At 43.2% G+C, this 24,653-nt stretch overlaps 1 protein-coding gene across 2 annotated transcripts in view; it reads right to left on the minus strand.

Annotated features, from left to right (window-relative positions):
- Positions 1-24,653, minus strand: part of LOC148508428 (myocardin-like) — a 98,455-nt gene that overhangs the window by 46,254 nt on the left and 27,548 nt on the right. Inside the window, exon 1 of one of the 2 annotated variants that reach the window (XM_088444542.1) lies at positions 18,835-19,438. The exons of the other annotated variant lie outside the window; for it this stretch is intronic. Coding sequence (XP_088300668.1) covers positions 18,835-18,889 — 55 coding nt within the window. The 5' untranslated portion in view covers positions 18,890-19,438. Of the gene's footprint in view, positions 1-18,834; positions 19,439-24,653 lie in introns of those variants that run through there. 2 annotated transcript variants of the gene reach the window in all.

Here is a 24,653-nt window from a genome sequence, read left to right on the forward strand (position 1 = left end):
AGCATCACCAGGGATGAAACCCAGCATCTGGTGATGTCTATGCGTTCCAGACTTCAGGCTGTAATTGCCTGCAAAGGATTTGCAACAAAGTATTAAAAAGTGAAAGTTAGATTTAGGATTGTTTAGTTTGTCCCATTACTTTTGGCCCTTTAAAAAGTGGGAGGCACATATAGAAACCGTTGTAATTCCTACACCGTTCACCTTATATGGATGTAGTTACCCTCAAATTAAATCTGAAAGTCTGCAGTTAAAGCACATCTTGTTTGTTTCATTTCAAAGCCGTTGTGGTGGTGAATAGAGGCCATATATATATATATATATATATATATATTTTTTTTATTTTTTTTATTATTATTATTTTATTTTTTTTCTATCTCTACTTAAAGCATTTCAAAGCCAGAACTAATATCACATCTAATCTGTATTATTAACTGGTAAATTGAAACACTAGTGGTATTAAAAACAATCAAATTGATAGAGAGTGCCGATTGTGCTTAAAAGGGTAAATCAAATAAATTTGTAAAACATCTACTATAAAGATAAAAAAGTGCAAAGTGCTTAAAGTTACAACCAGTAAAGTGCTTATATCATAAGTGTTTCAAAATAGAAGAAGTCTAGAATCCAGACGAAACGCGTTGGGTCTCTCTTTTTTTAAAGTGTTTTTATGAAGAAAAAGTTTTTGTCTTTTATGCTCTGGTGATCACTTGTTAATCACCACATGGGTGCTGATGTGTGTCTAAAATTAATATAATACATTTATCATTTAGCCCATACACTCATAGTGTTTTTAGTGTGCTAATATATTTTGTGTAGGTATATGGGGAAATTGCTCCCTTCTTCTATTTTAAAACACTTATGATATAAGCACTTTACCGGGTGTCACTTTAAGCACTTTTTTTTTATTTTTTACATAACCTGATTATTATTTTTTATTATTTTCTTTATAGAAGGTGTTTTGCATATTAATTTAATTTATCATTGTAAGCACTATCGGCACTCTCTATCAATTTCATTGTTTTTAATCTTTAATATCTTATATTAATCTTAAATATATAAGATATATCTCTATTGATTGAGCTGACATGCACACTAATTGGTGAGTGCATTTTTCAAAGGTACAGATATGCCCAGCGACAACCTTGCCACATGGCGCGAGACATGCACGAGCGAGCGGATCGGCGCACTGTGTTTGGACCAGTGCCTCCATAAGAATGCATGGTGCGATCACAGTGTGCGCCCTAGCATACTGTAGCATATGGAGGCGTGGGGAATCACATGGCACGATGCGTGCGCACGTTTGTGCCGCGATCAGCCACAATGTTACTAGGCGCATATGTATCACTTATTACTTTATCACTGTTATAATTGCATTGATTTAGCAGACAATTATATTGGATGAGTATATATCCAGTTATTTTCTACCATGAACGGAGGTGAAAATTAATAAAAATACTATTTTCAAAAAGTTTTTTGCTTCATCTGGCGCTGTAATCTCCCACTATGCCCACTAGTGGCATTGAGTTTTGGTGGAGTTTTTCCATTAAATAAAAGATATTGAGAGAATGTTGGAGCTGACAGTAGTAGAATAAATTATTTACTACTAATAACTATTAAGCACAAGTTCCATAAATCATAATCATACAGTCTCTCATGAGGCACTGACTTTGTTATCATAAATCTGACCCAACAGGAAGCTCTAGGAACCAATGATTTACCGATCGCTCACATAGGGCAAACCGAATGCATTGTCAATGGTCACGTAGTGATTATCATATTCAAATTCTGAAAACCCAAATGGCCCATATGTTATCCTGAGTGTAGGCACAAAGGTGCGACTGACTCAGATGGTATCAGAAATCGAGCGGAAAAGTGATGGGTATACCTGGGTGTTGACTTGGAGGTGGCCTGAAATGAAAACAAACAATGTCCATGGGACATTATGGGAGTGTTGCGCGGCATGTTAGGGAAAGCAGCTGCGTTCTCAGATGCAGAGCTGCAGCCACACAGGTCATGCTCAGATGGGGAAACTGCACCTGCCAAGGACTGCTGCAAGTGTCGATGGTCCAGGTTTCCGATGGTGGCGTGTGGAGAATCACCGGCAGCGTTACAGCGTGCAGAGACGCTGAAAGTGGGTGGACAAGTGCTAGCACATTCAGGCTTATGCTAGTACACAAGGGGAAAGCTGAAACAAGCATTTGCATGTTATCATTCCCGCAACTTCGCCCACAGATGCAAGAGTGGACGCAGCAGGCCCATAGTGTTAACAAGCCTGACTCTAATATTAGAGACCATACTCACTGAAAAATAATTTGGTTCACTGTCCCTCCAGCACAATGGGGTCTAGTTACTAAGCACTGTTAGGAGACAGAGTGAAAAGTGATAAGAAAGTGATAAAGTGCCAGCCAATCAGCTCCCAACTGTCATCTCACAGGCTGTGTTTGAAAAATGACAGTTGGGAGCTGATTGGCTGGCACCTTATCACTTTCTTATCACTTTTCACTCTGTCTCCTAACACTGCTTAGTAAATAGACCCCTATATTTCCAGCAATTAGTAGTTCAGCATCTTGAGGGGAGTTACATGTTTCTAATGCCTGTAATAAAGTATTATGCTAATAGTTTTAACATGCTAACTGATAAGAGACGAGAGTCACAGAGTGCCACTACACTAGTAAATTCCGCCACTGTCTGCACTCACTGTCATGTTAGTGCAAGTGCAGTGAAGACAAAACAGGGCCTCACTCTGCAATCCACAATTTGCTACAGTATGTTCAACTCCTGATTTTGAATCTAAACAATTCAGACAACTTATTGAATGGTGGCATGTGATGTATGAGAATGAGATAACATTGCTGCCTCACAGGGATGGGGCCATGGTTTTGATTCAGACCTGGACACAAAGTGTATGGAGTTTGTATGTTCTTCCCATATTTGCCTGAGTTTCCTTTCACAGCCAATAGAAAACATACTGATACTGTAGCTGCTTTTTTAGCTGCAATTTACCAGCAGAACAATGCCCAGATGTCCCATCAATACTGGCCTTGAAAGGTAAAATTGTTGGGCCAGGAGTGGTCTGGCTAGATGTGTGCTTTCAACTTAAACTTGTTACAAATAATAATAATAATAATAATAATAATAATAATAATAATAATAATAATAATAATAATAATTTAACAAAATAAAAACATTAAAAAAAAAAAAAAATTAGAAAAATGCTAATTCAAAGAATATGGCATTTGTTTTAATGGTTTTCTTCTGTCCTGATCTCTGTAATAAAACCAGTATATCAGCAGTACATTTACAACCATGAACCAGGATAAATAGGTTTCCCAATGCCAAAACAATTGACATATAGGATGACACATACTAAAAAAAATTCTTCTCTCTGGCTCCAGGGCTTTTCTCACTTTATCATATCACAGGCCATCAGACTGTAAGATTCACTGGGTCAGGGACTAATGTGGTTAATCATATATTCCCTGTAATGTACAGAATAATATCGTGGCGCTATATAAATTAGAGATGAGCGGTTCGATTTTGAATCTGTTGTGTTCGCCAAATTAGCACAAGTTCGGATTTATCTCCAAAACACGTGAGAACTGGATAGCCAATAAGATGCCAGATTTGAGATCCAAGCATAACCGAGTAAAACCTTTATATACTGTAGCTATAGACTGCATTCCATGATTACGTTATTAAACATTGCTGGATTTCTTTGCAATGTTTTGACACATAATCAATATTTTGCCATGACATACATATTGCTGTACTAAACCGATAATGATTTTGTGACAACTTATCTGTTCTATATCACAAACAAATGTAATCTGTACCATAATCAATTATGTAAACAAGATGTGAGACGATTAGAGGTATTCCATAGGACAACATAGTTGCTTAACTAAATGAGCAGTGTTACATGGACACAGCATGTTAGGATGTACTCTACTAAACTCAGCTGTACTGGAGAAAAAACATGCCCGAACATACAGTACACTATTACTGTAATTCATGCTTCAGGTTTAATGTGGGAATAGCTGCCTTGCAAACGAATACTGTACATCTGCAACTAATAAATTAGCTCCTCAGTCCAAGTGTTATAAACTGCTGTAGTCAGAGGTACACTGCCTATCAAAGAGGAACAAGTGTACTTCTCTGTAACATTTATATCATGGGCAAATCAGTTTACTACCTGAGATTTTTCATATCGATTTTTATTTTTTCATGTTTTCATTTGTAATGCATTTATATTATTCCCTCAGTGTATTGTGTAAGCATTTTCTAAATAAACAATAATAATAATAATCAGATTCAGTTGCGTATTTTGCCAAGGGGCTGCACCCCCTCCAGTAAAATCCGCTACTTCAGGGAGCCAGGGGCAGTCTGTGACTGCACTGGCTTCACTGTGACTGGAGGTCACCTGCCAGTCACACACAAGACAGGCAGCCCCTGGGGGAGATGTATCCTCAACCTGTGACTGCCAGTCCGGGCTGCTATTAGCAGAGAACGGCTTCCAGTGGCCGTTGATCTGCCTTTCGCGCAGCCCTACAAGGCTTCTTGGTGCTGCAACCAATGCAACCCCCAGAAACTGGTGTTATGCGCATGTGCCGGTCCTGGCGCCTTCCAGATTCATTGTGCAGGCGCCGGGACCCGGCCAGTCCAGCAGTAGCGCCAGCGCCCCTCAGGTAAGAGGGCAGGAGCCGATCAGATTTGTTTTGCATTATTTTGGTGTATTCATACAATAAGACTATTATTATTATTGCCTCTACAGCATCATTATTATAAATAGTATTATTGTTTATATAGTGCAACTAAATAATGCATCACTCTAAAGAGAATATTTGGCATTCACATAGTCCCATCGTAGCTTATACAGTAGATACCATTTATTTGGGACAGTAACAATTTTTGAAGACTGTCCTAAGTGCAGGGGTATAGGAAATTCTAAAAATGGCATCGGCTTTGGAGACCTCTGTTGCTGGGAGATATGGTTTATAGTCTAAATTCCCTAACACACAAACACTAGGGTCAATTTTAATAAGCAGCCAATAAACCTGCCAGTATGTTTTTTGATTTTCGGAGGAAAGTGGGGCACCCAGAGGAATCTATGGAAACACCTGGATAACATGCAAACTCCACACAGATGTTGGGAATCAAACTCATGACCCCAGCTCTGTGAGAGAGCAAGTGCGTCACTGTGCTGCCCCTGTCTTACTGTTTTGCCCACTTTTTTATTATTTCTCTATAAGTGGTGACATGCATTATGTGCTTTTGCAGTGAGGTACAGTTACGTAGTTGTTGATAATGGTAAAATTATAGCATTGATCAGCATCTATATAAAGTATGGAGATAAGAATGCCAATGGCCGAATGCTTTCTTTTTTTTTTTTTAAACCAATATTTTAAATCAATATATTTTATTGTAAAACTGAAGCATATCCAGTGGCGCACGCAGTAGTGATTGCTGAGTAACCAGAACTCCCCACTCCCTTCCCCTAACAGAATGAATGTGATTTTTTTTTTTTTGCTGAGACTCAGACCAGGATCAAAGCCCCACCCTCTCACAACATTATGCAATGATTTGCAGGTCTATGGGGAAGGGGCGGAGCCAATATGACACAATTCTATGAGAATTGCAATGTCTTGGTCCCTCCCCATAGACATACGAATTGCAGCATTATGCTTACATGCACTTGTTACAGCTTGTGCCACACTTCTACTGTATTACAACTCAATCCAGAGACTTGGCAAAGGTGTCCTATTCTGCTTGGTGTCCTATTCTGGAGTCCTATTCTGCATTCAGGTCTGACGGGCGACATCGTTAGCGAGGGCCATAATGCCAAATGCAGCATGGCCCCTGCCATTGCTGCTAGCATTGGCAAGTGTGTATGCAATTGCTGATTTCCGGTACCCCAACGGGTGCCATCGCTTACGAGGTCGGTACACACTAGACATCGTCTAGCACCAGGAGACTGTGCTGATTAATTTGATATATGACACTTGTATATCTGTGTGCACCTGAGTCTGTATATGAAGCACAACGGAATTTGGAATAAATAAAGCTGCAGCCGCTACATAGTAATACCTCGTATACAGATACAGAGACTCAGGTGCTCTCAGATATACAAGTGTCACATATCAAATTAATCAGCACATTCTGCTTGTGCGTCCTCGTCACATCGGATGCATTTTCTGCAAAAAAAGATGCATGCAGAATCACACAGCACTTGGCTGAGAGGGGCTTTTTAGTGTGACTGCTTTAAAGATGTATAAGGGGAATCGGTATGGATTCAATCCTGACGCCAGAAGACCGACACTAGAAGATCCCGACAGAGTAAGTATTTCTACTATCCCTAACCGTCTCCCCTCCCCTAACCCTAGCCCTCCTTTAGGGGTGCCTAACCCTAACCTCCCCCCCAGTGCCTAACCTCTCTGCGTAAGTGCCTAAACCTAACCCCCCCTCCCCGCACCCTAAACCTAACCATCCCGGGTGGGTGCCTAACCCTAACCTCCCCCTGGGGTTGCCTAACCCTAACCCTCCCTTCCCCTAGCCTGACCCTAACACTCCCGAGGGGGTGCCTAACCCTAGTTCCCCCCCAGGAGCCCGTAACCTAACCCCCTTCCCCGCGCGGCTGTCCGCACCGCCGCCCGGCTTACCTTCGTACAGTATGCCGGGCGTCGTGATCCCGACATAGGGATAATGATAGGCGTCGGGATTTCGACTCCTATCATTAGTTCCTTGTTGGGATATGAAGCCGGGGGTCGGCATTTCGACCATCGGCTTGCTAACTACATACCGTATAAGGACATATCTGTACATGCATATGTGTTACTTTATACATATCTATTATTATGAAATTGGAGCCTGAATTAAATGACGGCATCATTCACATTTGCCTGATGACCTAGTCACGGCTCTAGCGCGTGAACTTCACACCTAACATGCACAACGCGCACCCCAGCTTCCACTGCGAGCGGCACACACATGCAAGAGCTGGGATTTCCTGAAACATGAAGTGTGGCCTTGTTATCAGACTTAAACATAGCGGGGCGATCCGAACCAAAACCATACTGCTCATCTCTAATGTATCTACATAATTGGATAAAAAACAGCTAAATCTAAAATGGTTGCAACATGAGAATAAGTGGAAAGCTTATCTGAAGCCACAATCAACTTCACATGGAGTTCCAGAGTGTCATCCAAGCACCAAGTCAGTGTCACTGGTAGTTCTTATAACTGGTTCCACAAACTGGAAGAAATCAGTGACCGCAATGACTTTAATTTCAGTAATGAGTAAAATGTGCTGAGAGTATAGGAGCCCTTAATTCAATGGCCACCACTCTGCTGTTCCTGCTGTTGTTACATGAATGATGTGGTCAATAAGAAACCGGCAGCGCTTAGGTCACATCATTTAAGGTGATGTGTGCTATTACATGCCCCTATAGCATTTCTGTGCTGTTCCTGCTGTTGTTACATGAATGATGTGGTCAATAAGAAACCGGCAGCGCTTAGGTCACATCATTTAAGGTGATGTGTGCTATTACATGCCCCTATAGCATTTCTGTCTGCGTCTCGACAGCTAGATAAGTTGTGACTAGTTCATATTGAATACTGTAGGTAGAAGCACCCTAAAAACATTAAATCTTGCACTGATCAAGGTCTGGTCGCAGCGGTAGCCATGTGCTTGCCGCACTTGAGGGTCTTGGGGCTGACTTGGGAAGAAAATACCTTTTGCCCTCCGTGCCACTGCCAAGCCGCTTCTGCTTAAAAGCGCGAAACAGACACTGGTGACCCAGAAAGAACTTTGCTCACTTACCAGAATCATACTGTACATTCCTTTATGTCAATAATCATCCAGATTCCATGATGACTGCATAAGCCATCCTGTACACGTTACCTTCCATGCTTTCAGTTTCACCCCATTTGGATTACATTGAACATTTGCTGTAATGGGTATCCAAATGCTTAGCACCAGTTGGTGAGTATAAAGCGAAGTCATTTCATTTCACACCCACAAACAACAGCAGTTACATTTTGGTATTTGTATTAAATTTCCAAACAGTCAGACAGTAATGCTGACAAAGTCTGGGAATTTACATACATCTGGGCATCATAATCTCATAGATCAAAAAGGATTGAGATCTTAAAAACATTGCTTATATTTCACATGTGGTGTAAAATTTTATTTTCATTTATGCTTAAGATTAACACAGAGATGTATGTGGGAGCATTGCATTATTTTTAAGGGGTTATGATCTATAACCATTGTCAAACCTAAATGATTTAAATAGGATTTTATTCATTTTTTACATCGAAAGTGGTCCCGCACTGATTATGTGATAGTGATCGTAAACCTGAGGTAGATATTCTTAATACTTATATAATATAATATAGCTTTTAAGCCTGTATGACTCCAATAGTTATTAGATGTTTCTAGTTTCCGGAGGTGCCCCCAGACTTAGTTGTTTCAATAGTATATTTCTCACAACAGAAGGGAAAAGGGAAGAGAAAAGGGAAAGGAAGCAACTGTTTCTGGTCTGGTGCACTAACTGGCTTACACATATATAAATCTTATCTCCTCAGGAAAATAAATTAAAATATAACTTTTATTAGGTATTAATAAAATATGATGTGTCCAATATAGTCAAATAAAGGCGAAATATAAAATAAAATAAAGTAAGGTAAGAGAAAGTAGGATGTATAGAAAATAGGTAATTAAAACACCTCCTGTGTCTGCCGGATATAAATAACCATGATTTTTATACTCTGCATATGGATGGCACAATCGTGATTGGATGCATAGATCTGCGATATATAAAATATCTCTATGAATATAAGTGCACAGGCCCCACCCTATATCTTAAATAGTATTACTCATTTATCCTAAATGAATGGTTATATTGAATTCGGCCAGAGTGTCTTGATATTGTAGAAAAAATTCTCACAAGGTACTTGGTGTCCTGTGTATATTTTTAATTAGATACAATGTTTTATGTAAGTCGACACCAAGTATCTAGTTTGCCGTGTGAGGACTCATAGATACATTAAGATATATAGTTGTTATGATTCTCATATATCATGACACTATGTGAGCCAGATATAGTGATAAGGGGTAAACACCTGTGAGGGTAACCGCACAGAAATCCCCCACACTTATGCACCCCTCAAAACACTGGATAATGATCTCTTAATGAGGCACATAAATATCTATACATATAAATAGATTGCGGAATAGTATTAGGCAGAGAGTCACAGTCGCTCTTATATCTGCTTTATAAATTCCACCAATATTGAGAATACTCAGAGGGGAGGAAATATGCTGCACGTATGACTGTGCATGCTTAATTCATATGCATGTGCCGCATCGTTGCTAATAGCAGTATTGCAGAGTTATATATTTTTTTATAATGCTTAAATCACTGTCCCAGAATTGGGTAAAGTGATATACAATCCCGCATATGATAGTGCGGTATCCGGCAGCATGCAGGGAACGCCGACGCGCGTTTCGCCACAGGCTGCTTTTTCAAGGCCATACAGTCATACGTGCAGCATATTTCCTCCCCTCTGAGTATTCTCAATATTGGTGGAATTTATAAAGCAGATATAAGAGCGACTGTGACTCTCTGCCTAATACTATTCCACAATCTATTTATATGTATAGATATTTATGTGCCTCATTAAGAGATCATTATCCAGTGTTTTGAGGGGTGCATAAGTGTGGGGGATTTCTGTGCGGTTACCCTCACAGGTGTTTACCCCTTATCACTATATCTGGCTCAGATAGTGTCATGATATATGAGAATCAGAACAACTATATATCTTAATGTATCTATGAGTCCTCACACGGCAAACTAGATACTTGGTGTCGACTTACATAAAACATTGTATCTAATTAAAAATATACACAGGACACCAAGTACCTTGTGAGAATTTTTTCTACAATATCAAGACACTCTGGCCGAATTCAATATAACCATTCATTTAGGATAAATGAGTAATACTATTTAAGATATAGGGTGGGGCCTGTGCACTTATATTCATAGAGATATTTTATATATCGCAGATCTATGCATCCAATCACGATTGTGCCATCCATATGCAGAGTATAAAAATCATGGTTATTTATATCCGGCAGACACAGGAGGTGTTTTAATTACCTATTTTCTATACATCCTATTTTCTCTTACCTTACTTTATTTTATTTTATATTTCACCTTTATTTGACTATATTGGACACATCATATTTTATTAATACCTAATAAAAGTTATATTTTAATTTATTTTCCTGAGGAGATAAGATTTATATATGTGTAAGCCAGTTAGTGCACCAGACCAGAAACAGTTGCTTCCTTTCCCTTTTCTCTTCCCATTTCCCTTCTGTTGTGAGAAGGATTTTATTCATGCTATAAAAGATCCAGTCACATAGTCAACAGTTATCGTGTTAACATTCATAATGTCGACACCACAATATTGGTGCTAGAATGTCAACATGGTCGAAAGATGTCACACCGACACCCTTAGAATGTCGACATCCCCAGAATGCCGATGGTTAGAGTTAGGCGCTGCCAAGAGGGTTAGCGGAATGGTGGTGAGTCACACTTCTGCACTGGAACTGCTGGTCACATGACCGCCAGGACTCTGAGGACTATGCAGGATATGCCACTACAGCTGGGACCAGGCAAGTGACTGCTGGGTAACCAGGAACATTAGGTCAACACTCTATCTTGTCGACATGCCATCCGTGTAGACATGATGAACATTGACATGGTCTCTGTCAACATGCTGCATGTTGACATTCTCATGTTGACCGTATACATGTCGGCACAATAACTGTCAACCTAACATACTACAGCCATAGTAACATTTTTCCGGGACTCCCATTCCAGTACCTGATTTACCAGAAACTACTTACCATACCCAGTGGTGTCACTAGAGGAGAGCTCCCAGAGTGCTGGGCAAGCCCCTCGCTTGACAAAAACATCACACATTAGGGGTGGGACTTTGCGGGGCACAAGGCCATGCCTCCTTTCACACGTGTGAGGTCTCTCAGTGACGCACTAGATGCCATCACCAATAGTGACGCCACTGTAATTACCACTAGTAGGGCCCTCACACTGCCATTATTTGCCTATGTGTGTAATGCACATGCACTAGTCTAAGTACCACCTCTACACAGAGCCATACTCGCTCTTCTTGTTAATAAAGTAGTTACCAATCTTACAAATTAATTTATTACATACTAGCTCGGGTTGAAGGCTGGACCCTGAAGTACACTTGCAGCCTTCATTTTTTTACATTCTTATCACCTATAACCTGGATAACTATGCAAATTAGGAGTAACTGACAGTGGGCGGGATGCGTTAATGTGAGAAATGCGGTTTGTTCACATTTCTCATATGCACCAAGCCCTGGAATGCGATACGTTTCGGGGCTTGAATGTGGTGGGTAATACTATCTTCAGATAGCGTTGCCCAATAGCAGCCTATGGGCTTCTGTTCATGCCCCAATTGATCCCTCCCACCACCGCACCTGGCGCGCGTCATAGACCTGGAAACTTCCCACTCGTAAAGGACAGCTGTTACCGAGAGAGCTGTCCTTTGCGTTTATCTTCATTAATACCGGCGTAATTAACACCAGCATGCAGTGGCATAACTAGGGCAGGGCCGCCAGGGCCCATCCTAGTTAGCCAGTGTAGTGTCGACCGCAGTGAGTGCGGTAAGCACTACACATTGACTCAGGACCGGCGCTAGGCTTCTCTGCGCCCAGCGCCATCCTGTGCTGCACAGCTGCATCCCTTCCCTCCCCCTGAGCGCTTACCCAGTAGCGCCAGGCAAAGGGTGGGAGGCGGGCTCAGGCTAGCTAGTGCATTTGCACACACATCACCACCGACGCAGCGGCGATGTGTGTGTTTCGGCAGCCAATGAGAGTCAGACAGACTCTCATTGGCTGTTACTGCACCCACTGCAAGAGCCGGGCTGGAGCTCACTCATGAGCTCCGCCTTCCGGCTCCTGCAGTGGGTTATGGGAGAGATGTCATGACGTCTCTCCCACAATGCAGAGTGCGCCAGCCCAGAAAGACCGATGTGCGGACTGCGGCAGGAGCAGAAGCCAGAGCCGAGATTCAGGTAAGCAGGGTTTTTTTGATTTTCTTTTTACTTGTGTGTCTGCACTACTGGAGGCACTGCATTGGGGGGGGGACCTCTACTGGGGGGGACTACTACTGGGGGCACTGCATCGGCTAGGGACATCTGCTGGGGACTACTACTCTGGGAGGGGGGACTACTATTGGGGGCACTGCATCGGGGGGACCTCTACTGAGGACTACTACTGGGGGGGACTACTACTGGGTGCACTGCATCAGGGAACCACTACTGGGGGCACTGCATAGGGGGGACCACTACTGGTGGAACTATCTAAAGGGCATTGCATAGGGGGTACCACTACTGGGGGCACTGCATGGGGGGACTACTGCTGGGGGCACTGTATAAGGGGCACTTCATATGGAGGACCACTACTGGGGGCACTGAATAGGGAGGACCACTACAGGGGGCCCTGTATAAGGGGCACTGGATAGAGGGATCACTACTGGGGGCCTGAATAAGGGGGGCCACTACTGTGGGCACTGTATAAGGGGCACTACTGGGGCACTGCATAGGGGGGACCACTGCATTGGGCACTGCATAAGGGGGATCATTTCTGGGGGCATGCATAAGGGTGACCACTACTGGGGGCACTGTATAAGGGGCACTACTGGGGGCCTGTATAAGGGGGACAACTACTGGGGGCACTGTATAAGGGGTACTAATGTGGGGCCTGTATAAGGGGGGACAACTACTGGGGGCACTGTATAAGGGGTACTAATGTGGGGCTGCATAAGGGGGACCACTACTGGGGGCCTACATAAGAGGGACCAGTACTGGGGACATTGCATACTGGGGGTATTGTATAAGGGGCACTACTGGGTGAACACTACTGGGGCCACTGCTTAGGGGGGACTGTATAAGGGGCACTGCGTTAAGGTGCATATGGAATGGAAAGGACTTTTCAGAGTGATGAGAAAGGGGTGTGTGTCATGTTGACACACCCCATTTTAAGTGGCCACACCCCTTGTGACCACACCCATTTTGTGACGCACGTGCCTTCGGCGCGCACACATAGGAGGGGGGACCCTAGAAGAATGGCGGGATGAATTGCATCCCGAATGTGATGCATCATGCATCCCGTTCAGTGCAGGCAGGCGTCTTCTCATACTGTTTGGAATGGGGTATATCAGGACAGAACAGATATCAGTATATTGTAGCTCGCAAAATCACTTGAGTTTCAGAAATTACTGCAGAACAGAGGCGGTAATTCAGCTGCGGGTGGATATGCTATCGCAACTGCTAACATTTTACCAGCTGCGACAGCTGTAACATGGTAATGCAGCAGGAGGCATCACGCCTCACCACCCAGAGACAGCAGCATACTGTCAATCACTGACAGTCTGCTGCAGGACCGTGTGCAGGATCGCAGACCCGTACTGCAGATGTGCAGTACAAGTCCGGCACATGAGCAGATTCTCGATTCCATCACTGCGTCCGCGGCCGGGACAGGAGTTGCATTCCTGGACAGAAGGGGGTCCAGCCTCAGTGGCACTATGTGGCTGCTATCTGTCTCCCCTGCTATTTGTAATCTCTGTATGCTAAGCTTTGCCAGGATCAAAGATTGTGGACTGTCTACCACAGTCTGAAAGTATTGAGTGCTCATCTGCTCATGAACCTGCCAGGCTGAGATGAGAATGTGACAGTGTGTGTGTGAAGCCAGCCCCCCAACCTCAGAACCTGTGTAATTTAAGAGTGTCCCAGTTTTATGGGATTGTGTGATAGTTTGAGCCCCTGATTAAGTTCAAAGCTAGGTAAAAACCTAATCCTGGTCCAACTACACCACCATGGCAAATCTGTTGGAGCTTGGTACAAAATTCTGGCTGTGCATAAAGGACAAACAGACAGACAGAAACACACACTTTCTCGCTTATTATATAGATATTCTGTAACAGAACATTGCAACAACACTACAACACTTGCAAGTATCAAAAACAAGCGTGGATATTCCTGGGTTTATTGTTTTTCACTCTATAGGGTTAGCAAGTGTGCTATTTTGTAACAATGATCTGTGGAAAAATAACTGCATGACAGCCACCTGTTGCAGAGAAAGCTGCACAGCTGTGAGGGGAAATGTAAAGGCCCCAATCATATCTAGTTTATTCTTGAGCAGTAATTTAGTGTAAGAGGCTACTGCTGCAGAAATGACATGTGGAATCTTATTTTTTTTTTTTTTATCATCTAAGTTGATTACTTTAAAATAACTAATTAGTTATTCACATGTGCTGGTCCGTCTGCAACTTATACCACATACATTGCAGTATCTTGCATCATTTGATTTTTCATTTGCTACAATATATGACAATAAATTAGTATATAAAGGCAGAAAGTTTCTTTAAATTTAGATACTGTCAGATAAATAGGGATATGGGTGTACTCTCAATCAACAGCTACTGTAACTTACCCATCCTATCCCTAGTATAAAGCATATGGCTGGCCTATGTTATGCGATGCTATAACAAAGATTTTATAGTCAGACAGCTGTTAAGGATTAAAATACGGTATAACTTTTTTATTAATAAGCTTGATGGCAAATATGATATTGTCTAGAAGTAAACCTTCCACTGACACTAATAGTAGTTTATTAATTAAAATTACATTATAGCCGATACATAAGCAGTAATTACTGTATATAGGGCCGTATTCTATTTGGAGCGAAAACCCGTTATTTTCACCTGTTTTAATTATCCCCATATTCAATTTTAAAGACTTTTCATCGGTGCGAAAAGTCTTTGTAAAAAAACGGGGATAACTTTTCTCCACTGAATAGGTGGCGAAAAAAGTGCAGAATTGGGGTTTAGGGTTGCAGGCTTAAAAAAATAGCCTGCACCCCTAGGAATGTCCCCTAAAAGTAATGTCTGTCAAAAAAAAAAAAAAAATCGGGACACCCCAAAAAATTAAGTTTAATTTTGGAGTTACAAAAAAATATATAGGGGACAAAAACCTAAAGTAGTGAAATTGATTCCAGAGGGGTTCCCAAGTATGTGGGAGGTGTTTTCTTAATTGCGGGAGGTAGCGGCAGGTGCAGTTTTGAAGACTTTTTAAAAATAACTTTAGGGACTTAAAAATATGCTTGCACCCATTTTCATGTACCCCAAATTTGATGGAAATAGTTTTTTTTTAAATAATCTAAATGCTATTCTTCATCCCTTTTTCTAAAGCCGCATTTATGCATCTTCCGCGGCTATTAAAACCCCGACTTCCTTCAGCAGGCAAAAACGGGGGTACCCATAGTGATCCCCCATGTCTGGACATCTTTAGGGGGGTCCAAGGAACATTTCCTGAAAATTCCCTGATTTTTCGATACTTACCATTCCGCCGGGTCCCATTTTTGCAAGATCCTAATTGAATACGGGAATAAAGTGGGCACAGGCCCGATAACTTATCCCCGAAAAACCTGCGATGATGGTGAAAGCACCTGTGCTATATTATTAAGCTGATGTGAGCGACCACCATACTTTTTATGATGGTGAAAAGTCAGACCTCTGACTTTTCGCCATCAAATTGATATGGCCCATGGTCCTTTATGTCACTCACACAGTGTTTGTCCATGTTCTGTTTATTCTCTGATAATGCCACTGTCTCAGGAAAATACAGTCATGGCCACCCTAGCCTAAGTGCCCCCCTCACACCTGTCTGTACTCAAGTGATTACCATGGTTCGTAGCAGACTATCCATAGCCAATTACACACTAAGCTAAAGGAATTAAAAACATCTCAGCACTGCCGTCATACCTAACAGCACAGACAGAGAATGTGGCGAGTCCTATATGTGTATCCGATTACTAATAGATTTTGCTGTTAAAATGAATAGGGTTAATTGTATTTTCAATTCCTACAATTACACAATGTCTCTTAAGGTGAGCTCTAACATGCGGAAAATTAATTATCCTGAAAGTTAATCTGATCCACACTACAAGACTATAGGGGAGATCTATCAAACCATGGAGAGAGATAAAGTGAGGAAGTTGCCCATAGCAATCAATCAGCTTGTAGCAGTTATTTATCTAGTACTGTCTATAAGATGATAGCTACTAGCTGATTGGTTGCTATGGACAACTTCTCCAATCTGCCAACTGAGTGCCAAAGTCAGGTAAGCTGCATCGCACCCTCTGCTCCAGAGCATGGGGGAGGCCAGAACTGGAACATGCTCATAACTGGCTTCCATTGTGCTCTACATTGTGCTCGGGAGGGTGACCTGGCAGTGCTTGACTGGCCCCCTAACCTGACTCCTGTAGCAACTGCACCCTCTAATGCGCCAGGAGCATATTTATAATGGGTGCAGGGTGTGCAGGGCATACAGGCCCCTGAGTCTAGGGGGGCCCACACCGCACACCCTGCAGCCATATTATACTTACCTCTCCGGAGTCCCACATCGGCGCCAGTGTCTGCGCTGTAAATAAATGGCTGGAAAATGGCAGCCGCGGCCATTTTCCCAGTGACCTGCACATGTGCTATAAACTCTGGGCACACTCTAGTGCCCAGAGTCTATAAGTGCGGCCTGGCCATGCACCGCTCAATGCGCAACCGGCTGCCAGGCGGAGAGGAGGGGGCCCGTGACGGAGACTGCACACAGGCTCCCTTCTCTCTAGAACGCCCCTGCCCAGGCCCGTAACAAGGGATGTGCGAGCAATGTGGCCGCACAGACCGCAGAGTCCTGTGGGTGGCACCGCAGCTCCCAACGCCTCCTGCATCTGGCCAGCAGGGTGCCTGAAACGGCACCCTGCAGCCAGAATTAGGATGCTTCTGACATGCACACCACTGCCCTTACAGCCCCCTGGAGTATCCTGAGGATGCTCCAGGCATTGCTGTAATAATCTGCCTTTGTAGCCACGCCCCCTCTGCATGACATCATACGCGAGCCATAGTTACGGCTCTGGGCTTAACATACTATCCCTTTAAACCAGGACACTCATGAATTACACAGGTTCTGTGGCTGATTAAAACTAGATGAAATCCATGCTTGAAGTCAGCCAGCTACAGAACATATGTAATTCATGAGTGTCCCAGTTTAAAGGGATAGTATGGTAAGCCTATGTATGTACCATTCCCTTTGCACAGTGCTATGGAGCACTTGACGCACAATATAAATAAAAGATAATAAATTAATAACTTTAAAAAAAGGTGTTGTAAACAAGTTTAGTATAACTGGAAAATGGCCAAGTTGTATTAACAGTGTTTCAGGGGTATTATCGAGCAGCTGCATTTAGAGCTATCAGTCAGATGTCATTGGCTTATGTCTCAGTTAGACTACACTGATTGGTCAGAGAGTAATGTCAGACCTATGAAATCACTACAAGGGTCTCCATAATGACAGCAGCACAGTGTCTAGAGATTGGGCATACAATTTCCCTTACAGCTGCACAGAATGTCATCACTGCAGCCAACAGCAAACTCTGACAGCTGTGAAAGCATCATTTGTAAGGTACAAACCCCACTGGCCACAAATAATTATTTTGTGTAAAATTGGCCTGAGGACACTTTAAGAAGAAAATAAAGACTTGCAACAAGTATACATTTTTAATCTTGATTCATTTTATCCATTTGGTACAAGCTTGTTAGTTTCACCCATACGTGTATATAGTATTTTTATTCATGACCACAGCATGGATTTGCAAGGGACAGTTACAATATTGTGAATTAATGTTCAGTAAATAGATACCTTGCCAAATGCAATGCTGTTTTTTAGTTTTAGTTTGAATTACTTTATGAGGTCATGTGACTACATTTTTTAATGTGGTCACATGACCTCATGTATAGTTTACCTTGGTACAATAAACAGTGTAGACTTGTGATGACCTAGGCCAATTTGGAAGGAAAGCCAAAGCCAAAAAAGATATTGGTATGGTGGTATTCAGTTAGCGGAGATGGCCGCAAGGTGCTAGGATTCCAACTGTGTCTCTAGCACCTCGCAACTACAGTACCAATGTCACTGATTTTGCCTTGCAGCCCACAGAGGTGTTGGGTTAATGTAATTAGCGGCGATGTGTGTAGCCATACATAGCTGCAGCACATGCTAGTGGTTTCTCCTGATTGGTCTGCTCCCATGCTGTATGGCATTACAGAACTTAGGGATGTCTACATACCCAGCCACACACAATTTAGCAGTTTCTGTGGATGTTTCTTTTAAGAGAAACATTTGAAAATAGGAAGAGCACATAATGTAAGCAACACATTTGTAGGTTGCGAGGTCAGCATGGTCATCAGTGCTGATTATAGTATAAGTGATACTAGAAATCACTTATACTATACTATACTAAATGACCAGACAGGAAACTATCACTTTTCAATGCAATTTGATTGTGGGAGTTTAAATCAATCAGCCTTTCGGGATGCTAACTCACAAAGCGACAGGTAAATATTAAATATGAAGATTAGAATTTCCTTTATACTGTACATATATACAAATATAAACAGTTCATTGCAGCTTTTTTGTTCCAATACGTAGATTAAAGTGATTATGTACATCTCAAAGTAAAATGAGCTATACCTGCAGATCTACAATGCTATATGGTGCACATAAACACATATAAGTGACAATTTACATGTAGACCTTAAACACTATCACCGATATAAATATTCTGTAAGGAATATACATTTTTATATCCCTGATTAATGTTAGCATGCTTCCTTTCAGATTCATTGCAGCTGTTTTATATAGTGGACAGTTAGTAGTGATATTCCCGGGAACACCTTACCTGAGCGGAACTTACTCCTGATGAGCAGCGAGCGCTCCGAAGCTAGCAAGGTCATTTTTGGTGGCGAGATTCCGGTCGTCCCAATGGACTGAATAAACGGGATAGAGACAGACGTAATTGCTGCGTTTAAGCAACAAGCGTGCTGAAGGAAAAAAAATCCAGCGGTGAAAAATAAAAATAAATATATAAGTTTGGGAAAAACTAAATAAATATCTTTATATGTTAATATTTTCAATAAATAAAAAAAAGTTCTATAGGAATTAAGTGTATTTTGTAAAATGAGATTTTAATCACGCCTTGCAAATCCTCTCTTTTTTTTTTTTTACGTGATGTTTTCTAAGCTTGAGTCTTGTTTTTTTCTTAGTTCTTCTTCAGACAGGAACTGCTTCATAGGGTTCTTTTGTGACTTATCTTGATTGTGTCTTTATGGAATAGTTTCTGCAAAAGGCTCCTAGCGCAAGATGTGAGCTGTCAGTTGTAAGGCTACAGGCAACAAAAGGTAATGAAGGGATGAGGGAGTGAGTCCAGAGAGATTCCCAAATTCTGGTTGCATAGGGAACTTCACTAGATGTGGTCATTAGTTGAAGATCCCCCTTCTCACTGTCTGTGGCACACAAACTCTCTCTGTACTGCAAGGCCCCTTGCCCGCCCCTCTGCCTGACTGTCCCTACCATGTGTGATAAAATGCCATCTGCTTTGACACTTGACACCCCACAATTCTACAGCAGGCAGGCAATGCTGCATCAGCAGGGCTCTCCTCTTCTTTCATGCAAGCCTCATAGGCCCAATCATCCCAGCTCCAACTGCAAGCACTTACAACTACATACACACTGTCATTTGTAATGCATTTTTTATTTGCATGCTAACATGCAGGTATTAATAAATCTAAACCACATTGTGTTTATGTACATGTTTAATATGCCTTTAATCTGCTTTTAGATGCATTTAATAAACATTTCAATTTGTGTCTTTATATAGGCAAAGCAGGAAGTTGTGATCTTGAGTGGAAATTTGGGTAAATGCTTCTTGATCACATTTCATTGCATTTAAAGTCCCGTTGAGAAAAATATAAGTTTCCAACTGCACATGTGACATAGAGGTACAGTATGGTATATAAAGCATTATAAAACAAAATTGACTGCAGGGCTGCAAGTATTGAGTATGTACAATAATCATACTTTCCAACTCTCCCTCATTGTCAGGGAGACTCCCTTATACAGTAGCAATCTCCCTGACTTCTTAAAGAGTCTAGTAATCTCCCTGATTACACCGTACCCCCATTATGTAGCTGTTACATTTAAAAAAAAGAGTTATATACTTCCAAATGGGATGATCAGGGCTGCCATCAGAAATTCTGGGGCCCGGTACTGATAAATTAGGTTGGGCCCCCCCTCCGCCCAGAGGTATGCGGCAGAGGTGGTCGGGCCGTGAATAATGTGGGTGGGGCATCAATTGGTGCATAAACCATTTTAAAAATTCTCAAAGTTTGGGCTGTGGGGGCAGTTGTTAGAGAAGGCTACACTGGGTGAGGGGCAGGGTAGGCAAGTTGGCTGGACTAGGGATGGCACAGAGAAGGCTGGCTGGACCAGGGCAGGGAAGACAGGCTGGACTGGAACAGGGCAGGGAAGACAGGCAGGGTGGACTGGGGCAGGGAAGATAGGCAGGCTGGACTGGGGCAGGGAAGATAGGCAGGCTGGACTAGGGAAGGGTAGAGCAGGGAAGACAGGTTGGACTGGGGTAGGACAGGGAAGACAGGCTGGCTGTACTAGGGGGTAGGGCGGGTGCACAGTAGGAAAGGCTGGCTGGGCTACCGGGGTCAGTGTACCTGTTTTTTCTTAAATGAACACAGGCTCCAGCGTTTTCAGAGAGGGGGCCCAGATGGCAGCAGCGGGGCATACACAGGCAACAAATACTGGGCTGGCAGGGAAAAGGAGCACCGGACGCAGCATGGCATGGCAATGACATTTGATATATGGAGCCGGCTGTGATTGGCTCAAAGAACGGAAACCACTATTGATTGGCTGCCGTTCCGCAAGCTGTGATTGGCTCGTGGAACGACAGCCGCTCATGATTGGCTGCCGTTCCGCGAGCTGTGAGTGGATCGCGGCCGGCTCCATATTTCTAATGACACTGCCGCGCTGCACCCACTGCTCCTTCTCCCTGAGTGTTCCAAGTACCTGTCGCCTGTGTCCGCCACTGCCACCCGGGCCCCCTCTCTGTCCGGGTCCGGGACTGGAGACCCGGCAGTCCCCCCCTGATGGCGGCCCTGGGGATGATTAGTATAATTTCCCTGCATTAGTATTAAGGCACAATGATCCCTATGGCTACATGCATTTTCTGAAAAGTATCAGTGTGTTTTCATCAACAAATAGATCTTACTAACTGCCTTGGTGATCATTTACATATGGATGGTAATCAATTTTATGACACGCCTCTCAGATGTAGCAGTACACGCCCATTTTACTGCCGAGCTCATAGGTGCTGCTGTCACAATCTCCCTGATAATCTTTTTCAAAAGTAGGCAAGTATGGTGTACATATAAACACAAGTATGTGCTGCCCCAGTTAGTACAATGATTTTATTTTCACATTTGTTTAAATTAGCTTAACTTGTTTTAATAACACATTGTAAATGCAGCATGCTAGCCCCAGTGTGTACATAGACTTACTAACTTAGTGGTTTAATCACTGCCATATCAGCCCATAGCTTCAAGTTGGGGAACCCAGCAGTGAGGATAGGCCTAATACAGAGTACTCATCTGCTCCAGAGGCCATTGCTTTGCTGTGCAGAGGTCAGCTTATGCCTTCTTACCACTCTGTCTGTGGGTTTTATTCATATTTATCTACTTTAATTATCTCCTCTCCAGGAGAAGACCGGAGAGGAGATGCAGGTGACAGCTAATGGGGGCAGCAACTAAATGCATCATCAGCCCCTTTGATTATCATATTTTCATGTCACCCTGGCCTCGCCTCTTCCCCACAGTCGTACGATTCCCCATATTATTCTCCCCATCCTGCCCACTTCATTAGGAAGTGGGTGGAATGTGGGAGGACCACTGACTCTTCTGAGTTCTACCCGAAAGTTAGTAGGGGGATCGGTATGAAATACAGACAGTCGGGATCATGTCGGTCAGAATCCCGACTCCGGGTTCCCAACAGGGTTAACATACCAACACTTGTTGGTTTTATGCTAACCCTCCCCCTCTCCCTAATCCTCCCTCTTTGGTGCCTAACCTTAACCTCCCCCTCCTAGTGCCTGAACCTAACCTCCCCGGCTCCCCCTCCCCGCACCCTAACCCTAACTCTCCCCCTAGTGCCTACCCCTAAACCTAACACTCCCCCCCACCCCGCTACTTACCTTCGGCATCCCGGCAGTCAGGATGCTGTTGCCGGGATTATGACCAGCATCGGATACCAACCACCGGGATGCCGAACGCACCCCATTGGTGGGTAAGTATGGTTTTATTACGGTGTTCCCAATTCTAAAGCACAATGGAATATGCTAGCGCTATATAAGTATAAGGCTGGCTTCCCCATGCTTTGATAAAGATCAGAGTACTGATGAAACGCGTTGGTTATGAGAGGCAGAAGATTGGCATACTGACCAGACCAGGAGAAGACGGGATGCCCACTTGGAACTGATATTTCCCCGGGAGCTGAAAAACTCATCTAGTTTCTTTGTGTACCTTTTCACTCCATAATCTGGTAGGAAGCCACCCTCATCAATTTGGGATGTACCATTTGTGAACATCTGATTGTGTCCTTATATGGATTTTTTATCTGGAATCTTGGATTAAAAATTGTTTTTATTCTTTATGTGACTATAATTTTTGTATTCCACAATAAGGAATTCTAGACAGCACCTTATTTTGCAAATGACACTGTGAATATGCTGCACTAGATTGTATTTATGTGTTTTCACATGTACTACTATCATGGGACATATTCTCTATTATTGCAAGTAATTGCGAAGATCACTGTCTAACAGGGAATTTACAGAACTCGCAAAATATGATAAGTGTTATTCATTGTTTTCATGTTTATATGTGGCACAGAAAGGAAGGTACCTAAATATTCTCTGTATATCTGTCTGGGTGAGGATAACACCCCATGGATAATACCTTTCAGCTGCCTATGTGCACAATTTGGCGAGTGCTAAGTTTTTGAATTGTGAAATAATAATAATCATCATAATGGAGCCCATTTAGCCATTCAGTTCCACTGTGATGGCATTTTTAGATCAAAGCATGTGCCTCAGAGGGGAAAGAGGGGTATTGGTAAGCAGATTTGCAGTGCTGGCTCTCTCCTGGTAACTACTCAATTGTGTGTATTGCGATGAACATGCACAAAATTCATGCACTATCATACCTCCCAGCCGTTTTCCTGCGACTCTCCCGCTGACAGACAAGCGCGCGGGTCGCAGAGTCCCGCGGAGGGGGAGGGTAGTTGGGGGGAGCACAAACCGCTGTTAAGCAGAAGTAGGATAGAATAGAATACACTAATGTAGGGAGAGCCTGGGGGCTGCCCAGCATCTCGGAGAGTGCTGGGCACGCCCCTACAGTGACGTAAACAGAGGTGATGCAAGGCTCCGACACATTTTCCTGAAGCTCTGCCCCGTTTTCCTGAGGCTCCGCACCCTTTTAGGGCTCACACATCTATGGCGCACAAAATATCCTGCGTAATGAGACTTAAAAGTTGGGAGGCATTCACTATAGCAAAATCCATGGCTAACCAGTATATAGTGTTTCCCTGTAAACTCACCATTACTTTAATATGGGAGGTAAATGGTTTGCTGCACCCAAATCACTTCTATATCACAGCTTCCCTGTCTATGAGTATGCCTAAGGCAGAACTGAATGATGCAAGTCTTCTTGGGCCAAACAGGGCTTTTGCATATACAGTAGTTTGGGCTGTTTTTCTATGGTCATTCCTGGGCAAAGGATGGTGAATGACCTAAAACTCGGTCCTCACGACCCCACAGGAGCACAGGTGTGTTCATTACTCACTGACACAAGATAAAAGATCCACAGGTGGAGCTAATTATTTAATTTGTGATTCTGTGAGGAGATCTGGAAAACATGCACTGCGTGGGATCCTGAGGACCAAGTTTGAGAACCTGTGACCTAGAATATCAACCATGTGCACCCATGATGACTGCCTCGGCCCCTGCAAAATATGTATTGTGCTGTGAGTCTTATAGGGAGAAAGTAGTTATATTCAATGATGTCCCTACCTCACATTGCACCGGTGCAAGCAGGGACGGGGAGCCTGTATTCTGCGCGGCGCAGAATCGAGCGCTGGAAAATAAGGGGAGTGGCCTCATGTGTGGGGGCGTGGCCTTGCGGCCCGAACCCCCTTTTTTTTTTAATCGAGGGTGCTGGAGGTGCAGGCTGCCCACGGGGACCAGCCTGTGTGAAGTGCCGGCTCCCTCACTGTGCTAGGAGCTGAGTGCTGCATGTAAAGCTGCACCCGGCTCTCGTCACTGAGGGGGAACTAGCTCTTTCGTGTCACCCCTCGGCTGGTGACACCCGGGTGTGGCCCGCAAGCCCCGCACCCCCCTTGTGACGCCAGTGGTTATATTAAATATATTCAATTAGACCCAATAATTTTTCAGGCGGGTAAAATGGGATTTTAACGTTTGAATTGCATTCTGGCAATTCAATTAGATCTCGTTGTATTCGCCTGAAAAATTATCTGTTTTTAGGCGAATACACATAGGATCCATAATAAGTTCATGAATCCTATGTGTTAACACTGGTGCCTGCCTGAAAACAGATAGTTATCAGGGATTTTTTTCAGAGCCTGCTAAGCTCCTGAAAA

This window comes from Taudactylus pleione, unplaced genomic scaffold, assembly GCF_031769625.1.
Source record: "Taudactylus pleione unplaced genomic scaffold, aTauple2 ptg000366l, whole genome shotgun sequence".
NCBI lineage: Eukaryota > Metazoa > Chordata > Amphibia > Anura > Myobatrachidae > Taudactylus > Taudactylus pleione.